The sequence below is a fragment of the Hordeum vulgare genome, chromosome 6H (assembly GCF_904849725.1).
Source record: "Hordeum vulgare subsp. vulgare chromosome 6H, MorexV3_pseudomolecules_assembly, whole genome shotgun sequence".
In the NCBI taxonomy this organism is placed as follows: domain Eukaryota; kingdom Viridiplantae; phylum Streptophyta; class Magnoliopsida; order Poales; family Poaceae; genus Hordeum; species Hordeum vulgare.
In genome coordinates, this window is record NC_058523.1 from 527,374,614 (window position 1) to 527,395,101 (window position 20,488).

Sequence of the window (20,488 nt, forward strand, 5' to 3'; positions counted from 1 at the left end):
CGGTTCGAACCGACCGGGCCTCCCCGTGGGCCCAAGCAGCCTCTCCCAACCGAGAGGACAGCCCTCTGCCGGTAGGCCCCACCGCCGTGCCCACCGCCTTGAAAGCGTCCGCCACGCACGCGGAAACGACGCCTCCGCCCCCCGGCCAGTTCAAATTCCGGTGCCACGTCCGCGGGCCGCATTTGCGCCCACCACCCCGACGAACCCAGGATCTCCGTCCCTGCCCTTTCCGTCCGCTAGTAGAAAGCGCACGAGAGGGAGGGAAGAAGCGCCAAGCCGAAGCAAAAAATTTCGCCATGAGCCCACGAGTCCACCCTGCGGCGCTCTAGTCGGGGCTCCGATAAGGCACGCGCCGCTCCCGCCCGGCGCCCGAACGGCCCCCCCCCGCCCCCCTCGCGCGCCTCGTGCTCGCCGCCGCCCGCGCCGCCGGCCTCCGCGGAGAGGGCCTGCCTAGGGCTGGGAGGCCCCCCCCTAGGGTTTCGGCGGGATGAGCTACCGGAAGGGGTCCAAGGTCTGGGTGGAGGAGAAGGGGGAGGGCTGGGTGGAGGCCGAGGTGGTCGAGGCCAAGGACCGCAGCGCCGTCGTCGTGCTCACGAGCCAGCGGAAGAAGGTGCCGCGAATCCCTCCTCCTCCTCCTCCTCCCCTGCCTCTGCCTCTGTCGCTGTCGCCCCCCATTCCGTTCCGTGCGGTTGAAGTTTGCGCCGCGCCGTCTGAATTTTTTTCTCTCTCCCCCTCGTGGACGCGCGAGCGTGGCTGCGGATGTGGACACTGGTCACGTGGAGCCGGTTTGCGCCCTGTTAGATTCGAGTCTGCAGGAGAGTGGTTTTGAGTTCCGCCGTTAGTTTTGTTCAGAGTATTGTTAAATTTTTTTAGTTTACTATTCCTGTTTTTGAAATGGTTTGGAGTAGGTTTTGTGCAAATTGCGCCGGCGAGGAGAAGTCAATTCAAATTGGCGGAAGTAGCCCCGCTCCCAGTGGGTATTTAATTTGAATCCGTAACTTTGTTGGTACGACTTTGTACTGTGTCCTGAAAGTGCAGCGGTTAATTCCAGGGGGATTTTGGTTGCAGGTTGCAGCATTCACAGATTACTGACTGCAGTTGTTGTGTTAACTTGATCCAAGTTTGTAATACTCGACTGTTTAGATTTAAATTCTGTTAGGAGTTGTTACTTGCTTGACTTATACTGTGGTAGAAATGGCTCCAAGCTTCAGTAAGAGTACTTTTGGATCATTATTATACGGTCTCTTGAACACACGGAGTTCTGCAAGTTACCCTGGGTTGCTCGTGCTGATCAATTTTGAATTACGATGGCAGGGGACTGCCATCAGTTGAATTTTATCTGTATGAGCTGTATTTGAGTTATGCTGCTTGTTTGCTTTGATCTTACGCCTTTCCTTATTTTGAATTAGATTGTCCTACATGTTCACTTGTAGGTAACTTTGCTTTTTAAATGTTTATCGAGAACATATAATGGGTAGAAATTTCTGTAGCATTAGTTTCGAACCTCTCCTCTTTTGTTAGCTATTTGGGACTTGCATCTGGTTAAAATTTGGGTCCAGTCCACAGATAAATGTTGACGTGATCTGCTACGTGGTCAATTTTGGTTTATACTAGGATTTTTTGCTCAATACTTCTAACAGAATTTGAGAAGTATCTTTGAGATTTGTCTTCCTGTCTAACAAGTTTACAAAGACCTGGTTTTGGTTATTCTGATGGATATTTATCTTGTTCAGTTTATTTATCCTTCCTTTTCTTTTCTTAGATTTCAGTTTTACCGGAGAAATTGCTGCCTAGGGACACAGATGAAGATCTCGGTGGGGGCCATGTTGATGACATGACCAAACTGACCTATCTTAATGAACCGGGTGTTCTATACAATCTGAAGCGAAGATATGCATTAAATGAGATATACGTAAGTAGTTCACTAGCACTGCCTTTATTTGATGGAAAGACTTTTATCACGTGAATCTCGCACCTGCTAAATCCGTTGAAATTAAAAACTGAAATATATGCAGTATTAAAACTATAACCCATAGGAAAAACATCTCATGAAATTGAAACAAAATAGGAAGGTCATCTCTCATCTTGATGGTGCGTTTGCTGCAATTAAATTTATCTAGTCATGGCAATGTTGAAACATGTTTAATATATACTATGTAATTGTACATGGAAAGATGCAGAGGATGAAAATCATTGTTGCAGTGTGTAAAATTGAGACGGATTACTTGGGACGAATTCCTGTTCCTCTGATTTTTCAAGTTTAATCATCAACTATAATCTCTTCTTAGTCTTCTCTTCTTCATTTGTTGACATGACTTAGTGAATAGGCGCACTTATGTTTTTCTGCTTTAGTTATGGGAGCTTTTTTTATGACATCTTTTCCACTTGTCTTTATCGAGATAGACATACACTGGAAGCATCTTGATTGCTGTTAATCCTTTCACGAGGCTGCCTCACCTGTACAATGAGTACATGATGGAGCAATATAAGGGTGTCCAGTTAGGAGAGTTGAGTCCACATGTTTTTGCGGTCGCTGACGCATCATACAGGTTGGTGCTACACTCTGATTCAGTCATGACGTCCTGTTAATGTAATATACTGTTTAAATTTAATGGAATGTAGGGCTATGCTGAATGATTCCCGGAGCCAGTCTATCTTAGTTAGTGGTGAAAGCGGTGCTGGAAAGACTGAAACTACAAAGCTCATCATGCGGTATCTCACATATGTTGGTGGTAGAGCTGTTCTTGATGATCGATCAGTTGAGCAACAAGTTCTCGAAGTAAGTTTTACCCCACATTATTTCCGCAGTGATTGCTGGAAACCATGGTCTTTCCATTGACCCATTCCATTTTTTGTTTTTGTGAAGTATTTGATTTCACAGAGGGAATGTTGAAGGCATTATCTTATAATGTTTTTATTTGTTTCCCTCCAGTCTAACCCTCTTTTGGAGGCATTTGGGAATGCAAAAACAGTTAGAAATGACAACTCGAGGTGAGGCTTTACTCCTACAGTCCTTAATATTGGGTCAGTTGTGTGCAATATTTCAGATGTGTTCTTCACTTAGAAACTAACTGATAACTGCCAAGCGGGAGAACATTTCATGTCTTCACTATTTCGTAAAACTCAACCATTTAGAAGTTCTTTTTTTTATACAATATCAACTTATAATTCTGTCTTGGTTGCAGCCGATTTGGAAAATTTGTCGAGATCCAGTTTGATACAAGTGGTAGAATATCCGGAGCTGCAATTAGGACCTATCTTCTGGAAAGATCTCGTGTTGTGCAAATTACTGATCCTGAAAGAAACTTTCATTGTTTTTATCAATTATGCGCATCGGGGAAGGTATGTGTACCAGTACCATTTATCGCTATTTGTTTACTTGTTACTTTTGTGTATGTTATATGAGTTCCACTGCTATGTAGCGTGGTTTTGATTTTTTTTACGAAGTCGGTAAAGCCCACATATTTTTTACCGAAAAGCCAAGCCCCCAATAATAACTAGTAGTCGTGTACGTGCAATGCATGTTAGTATTAGGCAATATATTAATTGCATTACACACTAATATTTGACAAGATCTTAATTGCACATTGATATTAGGTAGGATGTAATTAATTGGTTAGCGCTAGCATGTTGGTTGCGAGATTTTATGGGTTTCACCTCTAGCCTACCCCAACTTGTTTGGGACTAAAGGCTTTGTTGCTGTTGTTGTTGTAGCATGGATATTGGGCATGCTATTAAATAGGGGAGGGTTATTTGAGGGAGGTCGTGGCTACGTGATTGGGGCAGGACGTCCTTCTGGGTTGTGGCAGAACATTGAATATTAGCCCTTGGATTGGATGACAGACCACAGAAGCAATACCTGTTCTTAGATTTTGTTAGATGGATTACATCATGGGTTGTGAGTTGTTCTCTGTACAGTAACTTTGGTGAAGTCAGAAGAATTGGAACTCACGCTTTTATAATTAGTAGAGATTGAAGGACGCGAACTTCTTTAGTCATACTCGATTGCAAATTCATCCATACATTTCCTTGGTTCATGATTTATTGATTTAATTGGGTATATACTTACAAGACTGTTGGACTTGCAATCATTTGGCATTTCATTTGAGTATAATGTTGCCGAGATATGTGTAAACTAGCCAAATTCACAGTAATCGAAGGTTTAGATGTTTTGTGGGTTGAGAAGTACGGAAGTTGTATCTGTTATGTATTATGATTTTTATCTTTTAATTTGAAAACTTGGTACTTCCATGATATGCGTCAGATGTGTAATAGCGTCTGTATTGATATGGATTATGTTAGGCTATCGATAATTTGATATCCTGCCTTTTGGGCTATGTGTCCGACCTAACTTTCGGTATCCTAAGGTTATGTAATTTATCTGGTGAGGAGAATGATCATGCCAGAGATATGTATTTTTTTTTGCTATTCTCATGGTTGTCTTTCTGAAATAAGTTCCATTTTATACTTTGACATGCGAGCCTAGGAGGATACGCTTAGGTAGCTGGAACGTAGGGTCCCTGACGGGTAAGTTACGGGAGCTAGTTGATACGGCGGTGAGGAGGCGTGTTGATGTCCTTTGTGTCCAAGAGACCAAATGGAAGGGACAAAAGGCGAAGGAGGTGGAGGATACCGGCTTCAAGTTGTGGTACACGGGGACAACTTCAAACAAGAATGGAGTAGGCATCTTGGTCAACAAGAGCCTTAGGGATGGAGTTGTGGACGTTAAGAGGCAAGGGGACCGGATGATCCTTGTCAAGCTGGTAGTTGGGGAATTAGTCCTCAATGTTATCAGCGCGTATGCCCCGCAAGTAGGCCACAATGAGAGCACCAAGAGGGAGTTCTGGGAAGGCCTGGAGGACTTGGTTAGGAGGGTACCTATTGGTGAGAAGCTCTTCATAGGAGGAGACCTCAATGGCCATGTGGGTACATCTAACACATGTTTTGAAAGGGTGCATGGGGGCTTTGGCTATGGCATCAGGAACCAAGAAGGAGAAGATGTCCTGAGCTTCGCTCTAGCCTACGACATGGTTGTAGCTAACACCCTCTTTAGGAAGAGAGAATCCCATCTAGTGACGTTCAGTAGTGGTCTACACTCTAGCCAGATTGATTTTGTCCTCTCTAGAAGAGAAGACAGACGCGCTTACATTGATTGTAAAGCGATACCTGGAGAGAGTGTTGTCCCTCAACATAAGCTGGTGGTTCCTGACTTCCGCTTTAGGATTCGTGTCCAATCGGATAAGCGCGCCAAAGTCGCTAGAACGAAGTGGTGGAAGCTCAAGGGGAGGCATCCCAGGCTTTCAGGGAGAGGGTCATTAAGGAGGGCCCTTGGGAGGAAGGAGGCGATGCAAACTTGATGTGGACGAGTATGGCGACCTTCTTGCGGAAGGTCGCTGTAGAGGAGTTTGGGGTGACCAAGGGAAGTAGAAGGGAAGCTAAGGACACCTGGTGGTGGAACGATGAGGTCCAGAAGGTTATTAGGGAGAAGAAGGACTGTTTCAGATGCCTGTATCTGGACATGAGTGCAGCTAACATGGAGAAGTATAAGGTGGCGAAGAAGGCTGCAAAGCGGGCGGTGAGTGAAGCGAGAGGTCGGGCGTATGAGGACCTCTACCAACGTTTAAACACTAAGGAAGGCGAAAGGGACATCTATAAGATGGCCAAGATTAGGGAGAGGAAGACGAGGGATGTCGGCGAAGTCAAATGCATCAAGGACGGAGATGATTAGCTTCTTGTGAAGGATGAGGCGATCAAGCGTAGATGGCGGGAGTACTTTGACAACCTTTACAATGGAGAGGTTGGCAGCTCTACCATTGAGCTAGACGACTCCTTTGATGATACCAGCATGTGCTTTGTGCGACGTATCTAGGAGTGTGAGGTTAAGGAGGCGTTAAAAAGGATGAAAGTAGGCAAGGCGATGGGTCCTGATGGTATCCCCATCGAGGTGTGGAGAGGCCTTGGAGACATAGCGATAGTATGGCTAACTAAGCTTTTCAACCTCATTTTTCGGTCAAACAAGATGCCCGAAGAATGGAGGCGGAGTATTTTAGTACCAATCTTTAAGAACAAGGGGGATGTTCAAAGTTGTACTAATTACCGCAGAATCAAGCTGATGAGCCATACTATGAAGCTATGGGAGAGTCATTGAACACCGCTTAAGAAGGTTGACAAGCGTGACCAAAAACCAATTTGGTTTCATGCCTGGGAGGTCTACCATGGAAGCCATCTTCTTGGTACGACAACTGATGGAGAGATACAGGGAGCAAAAGAAGGACCTTCATATGGTGTTCATTGATTTGGAGAAGGCCTATGATAAGATACCTCGGAATGTCATGTGGTGGGCCTTGGAGAAACACAAAGTCCCAATAAAGTACATTACCCTCATCAAGGATATGTATGATAGTGTTGTGACAAGTGTTCAAACAAGTGATGGCGACACCGATGACTTTCCGATTAGAATAGGGCTACACCAAGGGTCAGCTTTGAGCCCTTATCTTTTTGATTTGGTGATGGATGAGGTCACAAGGGATATACAAGGAGATATCCCATGGTGTATGCTCTTTGCGGATGATGTGGTGCTAGTCGATGATAGCCGAACGGGGGTTAATAGAAAGTTAGAGTTATGGAGGCGGACTCTAGAATCGAAAGGTTTTAGGCTTAGTAGAACTAAAACTGAATACATGAGGTGCAGTTTTAGTGCTACTAGGCACGAGGATGGAGAGGTTAGCCTTGGTGGGCAGGTGGTACCGGAGAGAGGCACGTTTTGATATTTGGGGTCCATGTTGCAGAAGGATGGCGATTCGATGAAGACGTGGGCCACCGAATCAAGGCTGGGTGGATGAAGTGGCGTCAAGCTTCTGGCGTACTCTGTGACAAGAGAGTGCCACAAAAGCTAAAAGGCAGGTTTTATAGGACAGCCATCCGACCTGCGATGTTGTATGGCGCGGAGTGTTGGCCAACCAAGAGACGACATATCCAACAGTTAGGTGTAGCAGAGATGCGCATGTTGAGATGGATATGTGGCCACACAAGGAAGGATCGGGTACGGAATGACGATATACGAGAGAGACTTGGGGTAGCACCGATTGAAGAGAAGCTGATCCAGCATCGTCTCAGATGATTTGGACATATTCAACGGAGGCCACCGGAAGCGCCGGTGCATAGCGGACGGATAAAGCGTGCTGAGAATGTTAAGAGGGGTCGTGGTAGACCAAACTTGACATGGGAGGAGTCCGTTAAGAGAGACCTGAAGGTTTGGGATATCGACAAAGACTTAGCCATGGACAGGGGTGCGTGGAAGTTAGCTATCCACGTTCCAGAGCCATGACTTGGCTTCGAGATCTTATGGGTTTCAACTCTAGCCTACCCCAACTTGTTTGGGACTGAAAGGCTTGGTTGTTGTTGTTTATACTTTGACATGGTCATGATGTGAATTGTGTCAATTGATGCTGATAGATATGGCTAATGACAGATGCTAATGTTACTTTCACGTGACTCATTGAAATTCTTCCCTAGTATATTGGTGGTCAATATTTGATAAGCATCATTGGTGCATTCGAGACAAAACTCCTATTTTAAGGATGGAAGTATTGTAGAGTTCATGTATACTAAATATGAATTGGATAGTATTCTGGAGTTCGTGTAGACTAAATATTGTGCTGTCATCGATCAATACACGTGTCGGAGCCATGCAGCTGTGAAGTTAATTTTGATCTTGCCTTGTTTCTGAAGGATGCGGAGTTATACAAGCTTGGTCATGCAAGCACTTTTCACTACTTGAATCAAAGCAAGACTTATGAATTGGAAGGGACAAAGAATGAAGATGAGTACTGGAAGACAAAAAGGGCAATGGATATTGTCGGAATCAGCAGAAGCGATCAGGTTTCTAACAGGACCTGTCCATATACAGATGCTAATTTGGAAATACGATACTAACCAAAAGCTTACTGTACAGTACTTATATTGTGTACCTTTTCCTTTCTTTATGTAAGAAATAAGAAATGAATGTGTGTGCTGCACTTTATATACAGGATGCTATATTTCGGACATTGGCAGCCATTCTCCATCTTGGCAATATTGAGTTTTCTCCGGGAAAGGATTCTGATTCGTCGAAAATTAAAGATTCAACATCAAATTTTCACCTTCAAATGACTGCTACACTACTCATGTATGAATTTATTTATAGGCACATGTGTGTGACACATCTATTGTTTTCATAATCCTCATCTGTCTGTACTAATCATGGTCACATAAAATTACTTCGAGTCCTAAATTCGTTAACTGTTTAATTTAAATGACCTGTCCGTTGAGGTCATGGATGTAGATGAATTGGCCCCTAGTTTTTCGCCGACCAGCAGAGGATACTTTTTATACCCTATGTTAGTGAATATCCAAATATGGGAGTGAAACAAGCTACAAATAACCTTAGTTCTATGGTCATCATAATTCATACGTGATGTATGTATATTCAGTTGAATTGAATCTCCTTATATGTGCGCATGTAAGTGACATTTCTCTGGTAACTGTGCATAACATATATTTCTTGGTGAAGACTGAATCTACAATCAGTGAAGTTTATAATATCAAACTACCTACCATTGTTGTTTTAGCTATCACAGCAGTTCTGCAGAAGGTTGAATGAACCACAGTTTTAATGAAAACGCGTCGAACGTGTGCAATGAATCTTAACATATGCACAAATATATCTCATATTCCCTTCGATGCAATGTTATGTTACTTGCATAATATTATTGGTTACCATGAATCTTATGCTTTTTGTGTAGCAGCAGTTATGTCATACTCTGGACGTGATGGAAAATACTTCTTTTAATTAAAATCCTTGCTTATAGTATCACTTTGCTATTTGAATTAGGTGCGATCCAGATCTGTTGGTCTCATCTTTATGTAGCCGGTCTATACACACCAATGAAGGAATAATTATAAAAGAATTAGATTGTGCTGCAGCAGCGGCTAATCGTGATGCTCTAGCAAAGACTGTATACGCAAGACTATTTGACTGGTATTTTCCCTTGCCTTGTTCGATAAGTTTTGTATGCTTGCATATGGTAACACCTTTTGATGTTTTCAGGCTTGTTGAGAATATTAACAAGTCAATTGGTCAAGATGTTGATTCCAAGGCACAAATCGGTGTTTTGGATATCTACGGCTTTGAAAGCTTCAAACACAACAGGTCTTTAAATAGCCGAGCTGATATGGATGATACACTTACATAATAGTTTGTTTGCTTTAAGCAATTTTTAACAGTTTACCGATTTATGTGTATTTAAGATGGTATTTATTGTCTGTTCTCATCTGACTGCCAATCTTTTCACCGAAGTATTACTGTGGTTCAGAATCACTTTCTGCTTAGTTATTCTGTGTTTTGCACATATTATAACTATCTAGGAAAATGCTGGTAAAAACATGCAATAATTAGCCACCAGTGGCTGCATTAAATATTGAATTTGCACTCCTGTCTGGTTCTTAATGTTATTCCTTTTTCATTTGTTCTGTAGCTTTGAGCAGTTTTGCATCAACTTTGCCAATGAAAAGCTTCAGCAACATTTTAACGAGGTATGTTCCACTGCCAGATATAGAATGACGTTTTTTTTAGTGGATGACAAGTTGGCAACATACTGTTCCCTTGCATACTTAATTCACTTTTTTTTGTTAACATCAAATGCTACACGTGTGTTTCCTCAGCACGTATTCAAGATGGAGCAGGAGGAGTACAAAAGCGAGAAAATTAATTGGAGCTACATTGAATTCATTGACAATCAAGATATGTTGGATTTGATCGAAAAGGTTGTTTCATTGCCGTTACTAATTTAGTTTAATGAGAAGTGGTTGTTGTTCAATCTACACTTTATATTTTGATTTAGTGTGCTAATTTCTTATTTCGTTGACTTTCGTATCATATTCTCAGTTTTAAGTGGTTAGATTATTACCTTGTGTTTAGTTGTTTGCACTTGGATTGAGTGACCTTTTTACAAGTTATTATGTCAAGTATGGAGTGGCCTCTTTTATGCCTCAAGCATAAGTGTACTGATGATTTTCCAAAACCGAGTGGCATTTGGTTGGCTAGAAGTGCATGTGTACATGCTGCTCACCCATCCTACCTTTCGCAGGGCACCTCAGGTTGTCTCTTTCTATAAAAAGACACCAAGGGTCCCTGGTTGGTCTCATTTTTTTAATATTAGTTCACTAATTGCAAGTATTGCCCTGGCCTCAAATGTCCTCATCACCATCTAATTATATTGAAATCACTCATGTTCCCTCACTTCCCTGGTTTTAGGTTTCTGGTGACGGAATTAAATATCTATCTATCTATCATGTAACACTTGTTGTGTACAGCATGCATTCCATCCTCCCAAGATTTTGGTGTGTTTATTTTTGTTCTGGAATGAATATTATCGGGTATGAACGTAGGCTGTAAAAGTCTTGCTCATGGAATAAATAGCATCATTGATCATGTGGTCAATACCCGGTACAGTGGATGACAATGCCAAGGTGACTTAAGTGTGTGTTACAGAAATGCTGCCATTTCCTAAGAGATTGTTAAATATATTTATTCTGCAAGCTGTTAATATCCGCAATATTATTACTGTCCCGTGCAGGTAATAGATACAGAGTTTCTTGATGTAGAAAGTATAAACAGTATGTATGTTCTGGTTGGTAGTTGTGCTTGTGCATGCTTACGGTAGCCGTTGCTTTTTTGCATGCTCTGGCCTTCAATAATTGATATTTGGAATGAATTGAAATACTGCTTTGCTATCTTTCTGCCCCTTGTTTGATCTGGATAACATGCTACATTGTGCTCATCTGAGACTAATTCTATCATATATTCTCCAAACAGAAACCTATTGGAATCATTGCACTGCTGGATGAGGCTTGGTAAATACTTGGTTTTATTTATCCATGGAAGTTCTATATATACAATCAAATTCCTATTCTGAGTTATCCTTTGATTTTGCAGTATGTTTCCAAAATCTACTCACGCAACCTTTGCATCAAAGATGTTCAGAAACTTGTCTTCCCATCCTAGGCTTGAGAAGACCAAGTTCTCAGAAACAAATTTTACTATCTCTCACTATGCTGGGAAGGTAAGCCAGCAGCCAGATTATTTGATTATTTTTTCATGTGTTGACTATGATAAAATCCACCATTTGTAGGTGACGTATCAAACAGATTCTTTTCTGGAGAAGAACCGGGATTATATTGTTGCAGAGCACTGCAATCTTTTATCATCTTCAAGATGTCCACTTGTTTCTGGACTTTTTAGTTCTTTGCCAGAAGAGTCATTAAGATCATCGTACAAGTTCTCATCAGTTGCTTCCCGATTTAAGGTACCAATACAAAATTCAATTGATTTTGTTTTACTTTTGCCCTTTGTAATATGCGTATCTGCTATGTTTTTTTTTCTATCTGGTTGCTATGCCTTGTCAATTTATGTGCACCAACCTACAAGCCTACAACATTTTGACTCTTCTGACTGGTATGTTATATTCAATTGTTCTATAGCAACAACTTCAAGCCCTCATGGAAACGCTGAGCTCGACAGAACCTCACTATGTACGCTGTGTGAAGCCGAATTCTGTTAATCGACCTCAGCTTTTTGAAAATCAAAGCGTCTTGCACCAACTTCGTTGTGGAGTAAGAATTTCCACCTTAAGCATAAAATAGTGTATTTCTTTTGGTCTTTCCTCGTTGCTTTTCTTACGAGCGCATCTATCCACATGAAAATATTGGTTCTGTTTGACACCTGACTTAATGCTGATTATTTCTGCTTTATTAGACTAATTAATCTTATGCCAAATTCTTTGTTAGTGCTATGCAAATCTTTTCCCAACTCATTAGTTCATCTTGTAACACGTCATACCTGCATATATGACTTGAGGAGGCCTACAATCTCAATCATGCATCTTGAACCACATGTGTGAGATCACTTAAAAATTGACCATTATTTATCACTATGTGATTGTTCTCTATAATGCCCTTTCAGGATATAGGTCATGAGCCTACTTAAATGATGCTGTTTTACTTCCATGTTTTGATACATGCATGATCTACTAGTGATATTTTTCCTAAGATTGTAATTTGGTGGTGGCGCAGGGTGTTTTAGAGGCTGTTCGCATTAGTCTTGCTGGCTATCCTACCAGAAGGACATATGCTGAATTTGTTGATCGGTTTGGAGTCCTAGTTCCTGAACTGATGTTCGGAAGGTACCTACCTAATATATGCATTATGCAACTAATTTGGTTCAAGTTGTTTGCTTCACAATGTGAATGTTGGCGGCACTGCTTTATAAACAACAAAGCTTCTCCTTTTGTTTTGTGCTAAATGCTAATGGGGTTGGTGATCTTGACCAGAAGTGCAGAACTCAATTCATTGTGGTCACATTTTTTTAACCAAATGTTTGTTCAACTGTTTTAGTTTAAACAGATTCTTCGTGCCTGTGTTGAATTTGATATAATTTTGCTTTGATAAACAACACACGGTTCTGTGACTCTGTAGATGGTCGTGTTCCTCACGGACAATCTTTATCTTATGGGTTTACGTCTTTAATTTGTCGAAGACAATTGTTTTTTCTGGCAGTTAAGCCATTCGTGGTGCCATTTTGATACAATATGCCCTTGTTAGTTACAGCACATTGTAGGTGAAACCAATTCTTTCATAGCTTTTGTTAAATCCTTTTTGTTTGTGGAATAATTCAGTGCTTTTATTATAGTCTATATGTGAATCAGCATGTAGCATAGGCAGATTAACTACTCCGTGCCATTTGGTTGCCAATATGCTCGTTTGCTTGTGCCATGCTAAATTGCCAACTTTGATTTACGTACTGTCTCATCATGTTAGTGACAGCGCCCTCAATTTTAGTAGTTTATGAGAAGCCCTGTCAAAAAGCAGCGAGTTTATCCGGGCTGTTTGCATAAACAAGAGTTAATTATTTGATAAGTATGAACAATTATGCAGTCATGATGAAAGGGCGTTGACAGAGGCAGTTCTTGAAAAAATGAAGCTTGACAATTTTCAAGTAAGCTTCTTGCCTGATAATGTTATATTATTTCCATTTCCTTATATTTTTATGATATCAATGATTAACATATTCACACAGTCTGTCCATTACTCTTCATTTGTGCTTTTCTAATTGATTATGTAATTTCCAAAAAGTGCCCTTGCATTTTTTCAGCACTCTCATTCTGATCCCTTTTGAAGTATCAATTGATAGTTTACTAATAAATCATCTCAAGTTTAGAAAATAAGAATTTGACACTTTTGTTTACCTGATAGCTTGGTCGAAATAAGGTCTTCCTTAGAGCCGGTCAAATCGCGATACTAGATGTGCGTCGTGCTGAGGTTTTGGACAATGCTGCGCGGCGCATTCAAAATTGTTTCAGAACATTCGCCGCCCGCAAAGAGTTTGTGAAAACAAAGAAGGCTACAATTTCAATACAAGCATATTGTAGAGGTAAATATGTGTCCTTAATCAATTGCTATGTTTATTATCTTGTACGGCGCCAACCTGCAATCTGAATTCAGATAACCATTTACAGTTTCATGCAATCAACCTAAATAGAAGAAACGATTTCCTAAGATATCAAACTTCATTGTGCACTTGCCACAGTGATAAATTTTGTGACCACTGACTAGGCATAGAAATAGTTTGCTGGTACGTGTAGTTTTTTATCTTTCTATTCTTGAATGTTGATAAGTAATTATGTTCCGTACTCTTGTGCCTGGTAAGTTCATGGCCTGCAAATTACAAGAATCTTATCCGGTAGGTCTGTAAGCATTTTGTATGAACTGTGTTATCTTGGTAATTGCTGGTACATCCTGATTGTTAATTTTTGAAGGATACTGCAGGTTGTTTTGCAAGGAAAATGTATAAGATCAGAAGAGAAACAGCGGCTGCCATAATTCTTCAGAAGTATGCAAGAAGGTTACTGTTACAGCGGAATTACCATGAAACATGTTCAGCAGCTCTGTTTATCCAGTCTTGTATTCGAGGGTTTATTGCTCGCCACTATTTCTCAGCCATCAGGGAGCAGAAGGCTGCGTTAGTGATACAGGTTCACCTCAACTTCCCCTCCCCACACCACAGACACGTATGCACACTGCAAGAAAGCAAACAAACTTAAAGCAAGTATACCATTTTAGTAGAAGATAATTTGATTATCTGGGGATAATTGCCATGCTAGCAAGCAATTAGTTGAAAATTTAACTTGTAAGATCCTCTACATTATAAGCATGTTAATTTTTTTGTCCATCTACCTCTAGATTAATTGGAGTATTAGGAAGGTATTGGATGTTATACTGTAGTTATGTCATCACTTGCTTATTAGAGGTAACACTTTGTATTGTTGAATTTATGTGACATGAGTTTCTTGTTGCTTCTTCGTAGTCCTTCTGGAGAAAACGGAAGGTTGCCATGCTTTTCCAGCGTTACAAGCAAGCCGCTATAGCAATTCAGTGTGCTTGGCGACAAAAGCTTGCAAGAAGGGAGCTAAGGAAACTCAGAATGGTATTTTTCTGGTTGCAATTCTGTAATTTATTTATGGCCTAATAAATTAATTGGCATGTTTCTAGCAGTACTGAAAATAGCATTATTAATTTGCTGTACCCAGTTTAAGAATTTTGAAGATCTGTTCTTTTCCTAAAACACCGCACAATTTCCTTTGTTAATGTCACAACTCGTTTGAGGGAGCCACCTTATCGGCACCATGTCAAGCAACAGCTGTGTGGCTTAGCCTGAAATCTTAATTAGACACGGCTAAGATCTTGAGGGCCAGGTTAAGTCCAAGAAGCGAGGGTCTTCTGAACGCTGTTTCCTTGTGGATTTTCATGTCTAAACTCGGATCATCTGAAGACAGGTGTATGACTCTGAGGAGTGTGGGTAGGCTGGCTAAGTTGCCGAGGTTTAGAGGGAGAGCCTACCATATACACCTTTTCTGATTAACGTTGTTTATATTTAGAGCCAGTCCTAACAACCATATACACCTAAAAGAAAAGCATTCTAATCTAATGTTATCTCCGATTTCTTCCGTGAATATTACTGTTTGTAATTCCCAAGCTTGTGTAACGCCTTTGTTTTATTGGTGTCCATCGGGGGTATTCTTATGCTATGATTGCTTCTTCAGACTGCAAATGAAGCTGGTGCACTCCGGGAGGCGAAGAATAAGCTTGAGAAAAAGTTGGATGATCTTACTTTAAGACTTACTCTGGAAAGGAGAATACGGGTATGTTTTTCTCTGCCTTCATTGCTTTTGTGCGTAATGTGATTCCTTTATTTTGCATGTGCTACCCTGCATATCGTAGATTTGAGTCAGTTATTGTTCCTGCCAGTATAAGGACAAATATTTTCCGCCCATGCAAATTCGTTGTTTTTCTGAACATTTCTGCTATGGTTGTTATCCTGCATTTGATGTTCTATGAATGTAAATTAATCAGCAGATGTGACAGCGTTCACCGTTCAGAGTTTGTGATAGTTTTCCTTAATTTTGGTTCTGATGATAGTGAATTTTTGCTCCTTGCCGCATGGGTTTTCAATTGTAGGCTGCTGGTGAGGAAACAAAGTTGGTGGAGATATCAAAGCGGGACAAAATAATCGAAACATTAAGCGCAGAATGTGCTGCAGCTAAATTATCTGCCCGGTGTGAACACGACAAAAATCTGGTTCTCCAGAGGCAGTTGGACGATTCTTTGAGAGAGATATCTATGTTGCGCAGTAAGAAGATTCTGAAAGCAGAAGAAGAAAAGGAGAACTCTAATCTAAAGGTTTGAAGTCTCCTCTGTTTTAATATGTTATCATAAATACTTTGATTTGCCTCCATTTTCAGTTAGCTTCTTAGGTTACTTCATTCATGCATTCTTGTGAAAATTTTCAAGTTCTTCAATACTTTCAGTTTGCTTCTTAGGTTACTTCATGCATTCTTGTGAAAAATTTCAAGTTCTTGAATATTTTTAGTTACTTCATACGAGCTAACTGGTGTACTTCATGCATTCTTGTGAAAAATTTCAAGTTCTCGAATACTTTAGCCACTGTGCATGATCTTAACTCGTATCTTTTTCCATATATATCATGGTTCATTCTAAGGATTATTCATGGAACTGCTATGGTTTTATGCTTTGCTGTTATAGTTTTTCCATTAAATGTTCTATATGCTGTGGCATTTCCTCTTTTGAATATGAATTATAGTGACCTTTTGTGACTTGTTGACTGATGCTAGCATTGATACTTTTGCTGATTGTTAATTAATTACTTCCGCTGAAGCAGTTCTGTCTTGCTTCCACAGAACATAGTCGAATCATTATCGGAGAAGAATTCATTATTGGAAAATGAACTCAGCACAGCTCGTAAAAATAGTGATGATACGATGGAGAAACTGAAAGATGTGGAGGGAAAATGCACCCGTCTCCAGCAAAATTTGGACAAGTATGTTTTCCCTTGCGCATATAAATAACCGCAGGATTCTGGAATGATCCATGCGTCTATGGTTTTTGAGCGTTATTTCTTTTGCTTAGCGTTAGTATCTAACAGTTGACCTTCCTGCATTCAGATTGCAGGAGAAACTTACGAACTTGGAAAATGAAAATCATGTTCTAAGGCAAAAGGCATTTAGCATTACTCCAAAACCGCCGCCTGAGGTTCTTTCCTTTGTGCTCACTCTAATTTTCATGCTTTGTATTTCTCACACCTATTTTGGTCCCAGCACCTCTATTTTTCGTAGAACTAACCTAGCTGCATTGTCATTTTGGTTAGTTAACTGACTTGTTTCCCTGAATACAGAAATTTCCTAACTCGATTGGTCTGACGAACAGCGATCAGAAGCGCCCATTTGTAAGATTTCTTTTGATTCAAGTTGGATACCTCCAGTGTTTTGTACTCTTTTCTAACTGCTTGAAACTGTCAAACGTAAAACTGTAGGAATCCCCAACACCAACAAAATATCCGTCTCCTATTCAACATAGCACTGGGTCAAGGAGGGCAAGGTTGCCTGTTGAAAGGCATGAGGTGAATTCAGCACTGTTCTTAACCTGACATGTTCTTCATTTCATATGGAATTCCGTTGTTGCCTTCAGAGATAAGATTGCTTATAGTTTGTTCAGGAGTCTCCGGTATTCTTGTAAGAATTTATTTCTGAGGTGTTTTAGTGATGGTATTGTTTCTTGCAGGGAAACCATGAAATCCTGTTAAGTTGCATAAAGGAGAATTTAGGGTTCAAGGATGGCAAACCAGTTGCTGCATGTATCATCTACAGATGCCTTCTACATTGGCGTGCTTTTGAATCAGAGAGGACTGCTATTTTTGATCATGTGATTGAAGCCATAAACGATGTTCTCAAGGTAAAATTGTTCGAAGCCCCCATTTGTTTTGCTGTTCGCACCAGACATTTCATTTGTGGAAGCCAATGGGTTTAGTATTTTTATTTTTGTTCCTATTCCAGGCAAAGGAAGCAGCTGGTAGATTACCTTATTGGTTGTCCAATACTTCTGCACTGCTGTGTCTTCTACAGAAGAATCTACGGTCAAACGGATTTTTTGGTACACCATCTCGCCGCTCTGCTGGAGGGCTAGGTGGGAAGTTAGCCCAAGTAAGGAACTGAGCTCACCAGTCATTTTTGCTCTGAAAGCTATTTAGTATATGTTGAAGAATCCTTTTGGGTATGGTCACAGTTATGCAAGAATATAGATTACATATAATTTGCAAAATCATGGGTACGCTTTCGTAAATTACACATGGAAACATAGATATCCATGTTTTTTCGTAAATGTGCTGCATAACCACAGCCATAAATGTCAGCACTACTAAACTAGCCAATCTGGCAATCTTTGTAGTTTTTCTTGCAAATCTCTGTAGAATAGAATAACAATGTGTTTTCTCCCTGACACTGAGATTGCTTCAATAGCTTGCAGGGCGTGGTGATACTGCACAAGTGGATGCTAGGTATCCAGCCATACTATTCAAACAGCAACTAACAGCATGTGTTGAAAAGATCTTTGGGCAGCTAAGGGATAATCTAAAAAAGGAAATATCACCTCTTCTCAGTCTTTGCATTCAGGTATATACCTTCCTCTCTTTTGTGATTTGGTTACAGACAGCATTGTACAAAGAGATCATTTTCGTATCCTTTGGAAAATTGCATGTCAGGCTCCAAAATCAACACGACCTGGAAAAGCTCCCAAAGCACCAGGGGTTGGTGCTCAACAGCCATCGAACTCCCATTGGGACAACATTGTCAGTTTCCTAAATTTGCTTATGGATACTCTGCGTGAAAATCATGTAAGCCTTTCATTTAACTCCTCTTATTTTGGCACAACTCTCCACTAGAAAGGATTTGATAGCTTTATCCAAGTGATTCTACTAACCTTATATGTTTGTGCTGCAGGTGCCATCGTTCTTTATACGTAAGCTGATCACTCAGTTATTCTCCTTCGTCAACATACAACTTTTCAACAGGTAGTTCCTTCTATTAGAATTTGAGTACTTGGTATCTGTGTCTTAATAATATGCAAGCAACACTCATGATAGCCAGTGGCATGCGTTGCAACAGTGATCCCCTAAGATTAGTTGACAAACAATAGAACTCTTCAACGAATGGTAAAATATTGTTCCTTTTATTTACAAATAGATCACTGTAGCTATAATTCTGGGTTGAGGAAAAGGTCTATATGTGACGGAACAAAATAGGATTCTTTGGGTTAAAAAATTGTAGGTAATGGGACACTGACCCTTCAGAAAATGCTTTGTTAGTATGGTACAGATAAGGGACCAGCAGAATAACGAGATTCTACTTTACTTTCAGCCATACTAACAATTTTTTTGTGCCATCAGTCTTCTTCTCCGGCGTGAATGTTGTACATTCTCCAATGGAGAATATGTTAAAGCTGGACTGTCATTGCTGGAGAAATGGATTACTGATGTCTCTGAGGAGGTAAGTTGTGCTAGTTCTACATTCTGCTTGTCTGGTTGGTATATAATTCAGGAAGTGGACTATGACAAACCCTGACAATCTGGTTGCGGTCGTTTCATGTCCAATAATCATGTTCCCTTTTTCCTGTTATATCTAGTCTTTTAGAAAAAGTAGCACTTGGAAATCATCATTTTCTGTGTGGCTACTTATTTTCTGTTCTGTTCTTCACAAATTTATTATCCGTTTTACTTTTAGTTTGCAGGAACTTCTTGGCATGAGCTTAATTATATTAGACAAGCTGTCGGATTCTTGGTAATTGCTTGTGCAAGACGCACTTCCTCCGTGCCATTTCTGTTGCATCTTCTATGCCTTGGGATATTTCTGACTGATTACATAATGTAGGTTATACACCAAAAAAGGAAGAAGACACTTGAGGAGATCAGTCAAGATCTCTGCCCGGTAAGACTATGTGCACAGCTTCTGTTTTTACAGTTAACCATCATTTTATTGCAGACTATAACCAAGCCCCTTTTCATGTGTAGTCCTTGAGCCTTAGGCAAATCTACAGGATATGCTCGATGTACTGGGACGACAAGTACAATACCCAGGGAATATCAAATGAGGTATGCACTTTTAGCTTTGGACCTTTCGTCTTTTAGATTTTGTCTTGCATTATTTGTCTTGAGAATGTTATGATTTTACAGGTTGTTGCTGCAATGCGGGAGATGGTCAACAAAGATACCCAGAACCTCGCGTCAAATTCCTTTTTGTTGGATGACGATTTAAGGTAGCTGTGGTTGTCTTGTTAGTTACCGCTTAACACACTGTAGAAAATGCTTCTTTCGAACTTGTGCGTTTTTGTTTGCCAAAAGTGGAATACTACTACCTCTGTACCATAATATATGACGTTTTAGGAGCTCAAATGAACTGCTAAAACGTCATATATTATGGTACGGAGGTAGTATGTTTTAAGTGGTTGCGGATTTTGGACTTACATTTCATGCTTGCTTGGTGCAGTATACCGTTTTCGACCGAGGATTTATCGATCGCCATCCCAGCGATAGATTATGCGGACGTGGAGCTGCCGGTATCTCTTCATCACTATCCGTCCGCGCAGTTTCTGCTCACGGCATCATGACCCACTGCCTGTGTAATGGAACAACGAGGTCTGGGTTGCCGTGAAGATCAGTTGAATCCCCAGATTTTTATGGGGTCGCACCCCTTCAGCAATGTTGTACTGTTGTTTAGTTTTTCTAGAGCAAGTTTGATCTAGGGTGGAAGAGGGGTGTTTGTAGGGATGCAGTTCCAAAGCAACAATTGTTGCTAGACGCCGAAAGGCCCTGGATTCGTGGGTGTCCAGTTGTCTTGGCTATCTATGTTGTACAAAGAATACTGTAGAACCATGCCAAAAAAGAAAGAAAAATACTGTAGAAAATGCGAAGCGGTTGCCCGAAATTGATTACATCTGTGGCAAAATGTCTCTGTTTGGTGCAGAGCTTGTCGCACTCTGATGCGTTCTAGCAAAAGTGATAGTCGAAGACATTAATAGCTACTCCTTAGGCCCGAAATAAACGACT

At 40.7% G+C, this 20,488-nt stretch overlaps 1 protein-coding gene across 1 annotated transcript; it reads left to right on the forward strand.

Annotated features, from left to right (window-relative positions):
* Nucleotides 1–332: 332 nt before the first annotated feature.
* LOC123403125 (protein OPAQUE1) lies at nt 333–20,346 on the forward strand. Its single transcript, XM_045097088.1, has 38 exons — nt 333–610; nt 1,763–1,912; nt 2,404–2,549; nt 2,623–2,779; nt 2,933–2,991; nt 3,186–3,342; nt 7,732–7,881; nt 8,031–8,167; nt 8,873–9,019; nt 9,089–9,190; nt 9,516–9,573; nt 9,703–9,804; nt 10,856–10,893; nt 10,976–11,102; nt 11,172–11,345; nt 11,521–11,652; nt 12,112–12,221; nt 12,973–13,033; nt 13,291–13,468; nt 13,864–14,069; nt 14,402–14,521; nt 15,138–15,236; nt 15,553–15,774; nt 16,293–16,432; nt 16,557–16,644; nt 16,787–16,837; nt 16,925–17,011; nt 17,173–17,343; nt 17,445–17,591; nt 17,907–18,059; nt 18,149–18,280; nt 18,387–18,457; nt 18,833–18,932; nt 19,167–19,223; nt 19,314–19,370; nt 19,454–19,534; nt 19,616–19,698; nt 19,929–20,346. The coding sequence occupies exons 1-38, from the start codon at nt 488–490 to the stop codon at nt 20,047–20,049; spliced, it is 4,494 nt and encodes a 1,497-aa protein (XP_044953023.1). The 5' UTR covers nt 333–487; the 3' UTR covers nt 20,050–20,346.
* The last annotated feature ends 142 nt before the right edge of the window (nt 20,347–20,488 follow it).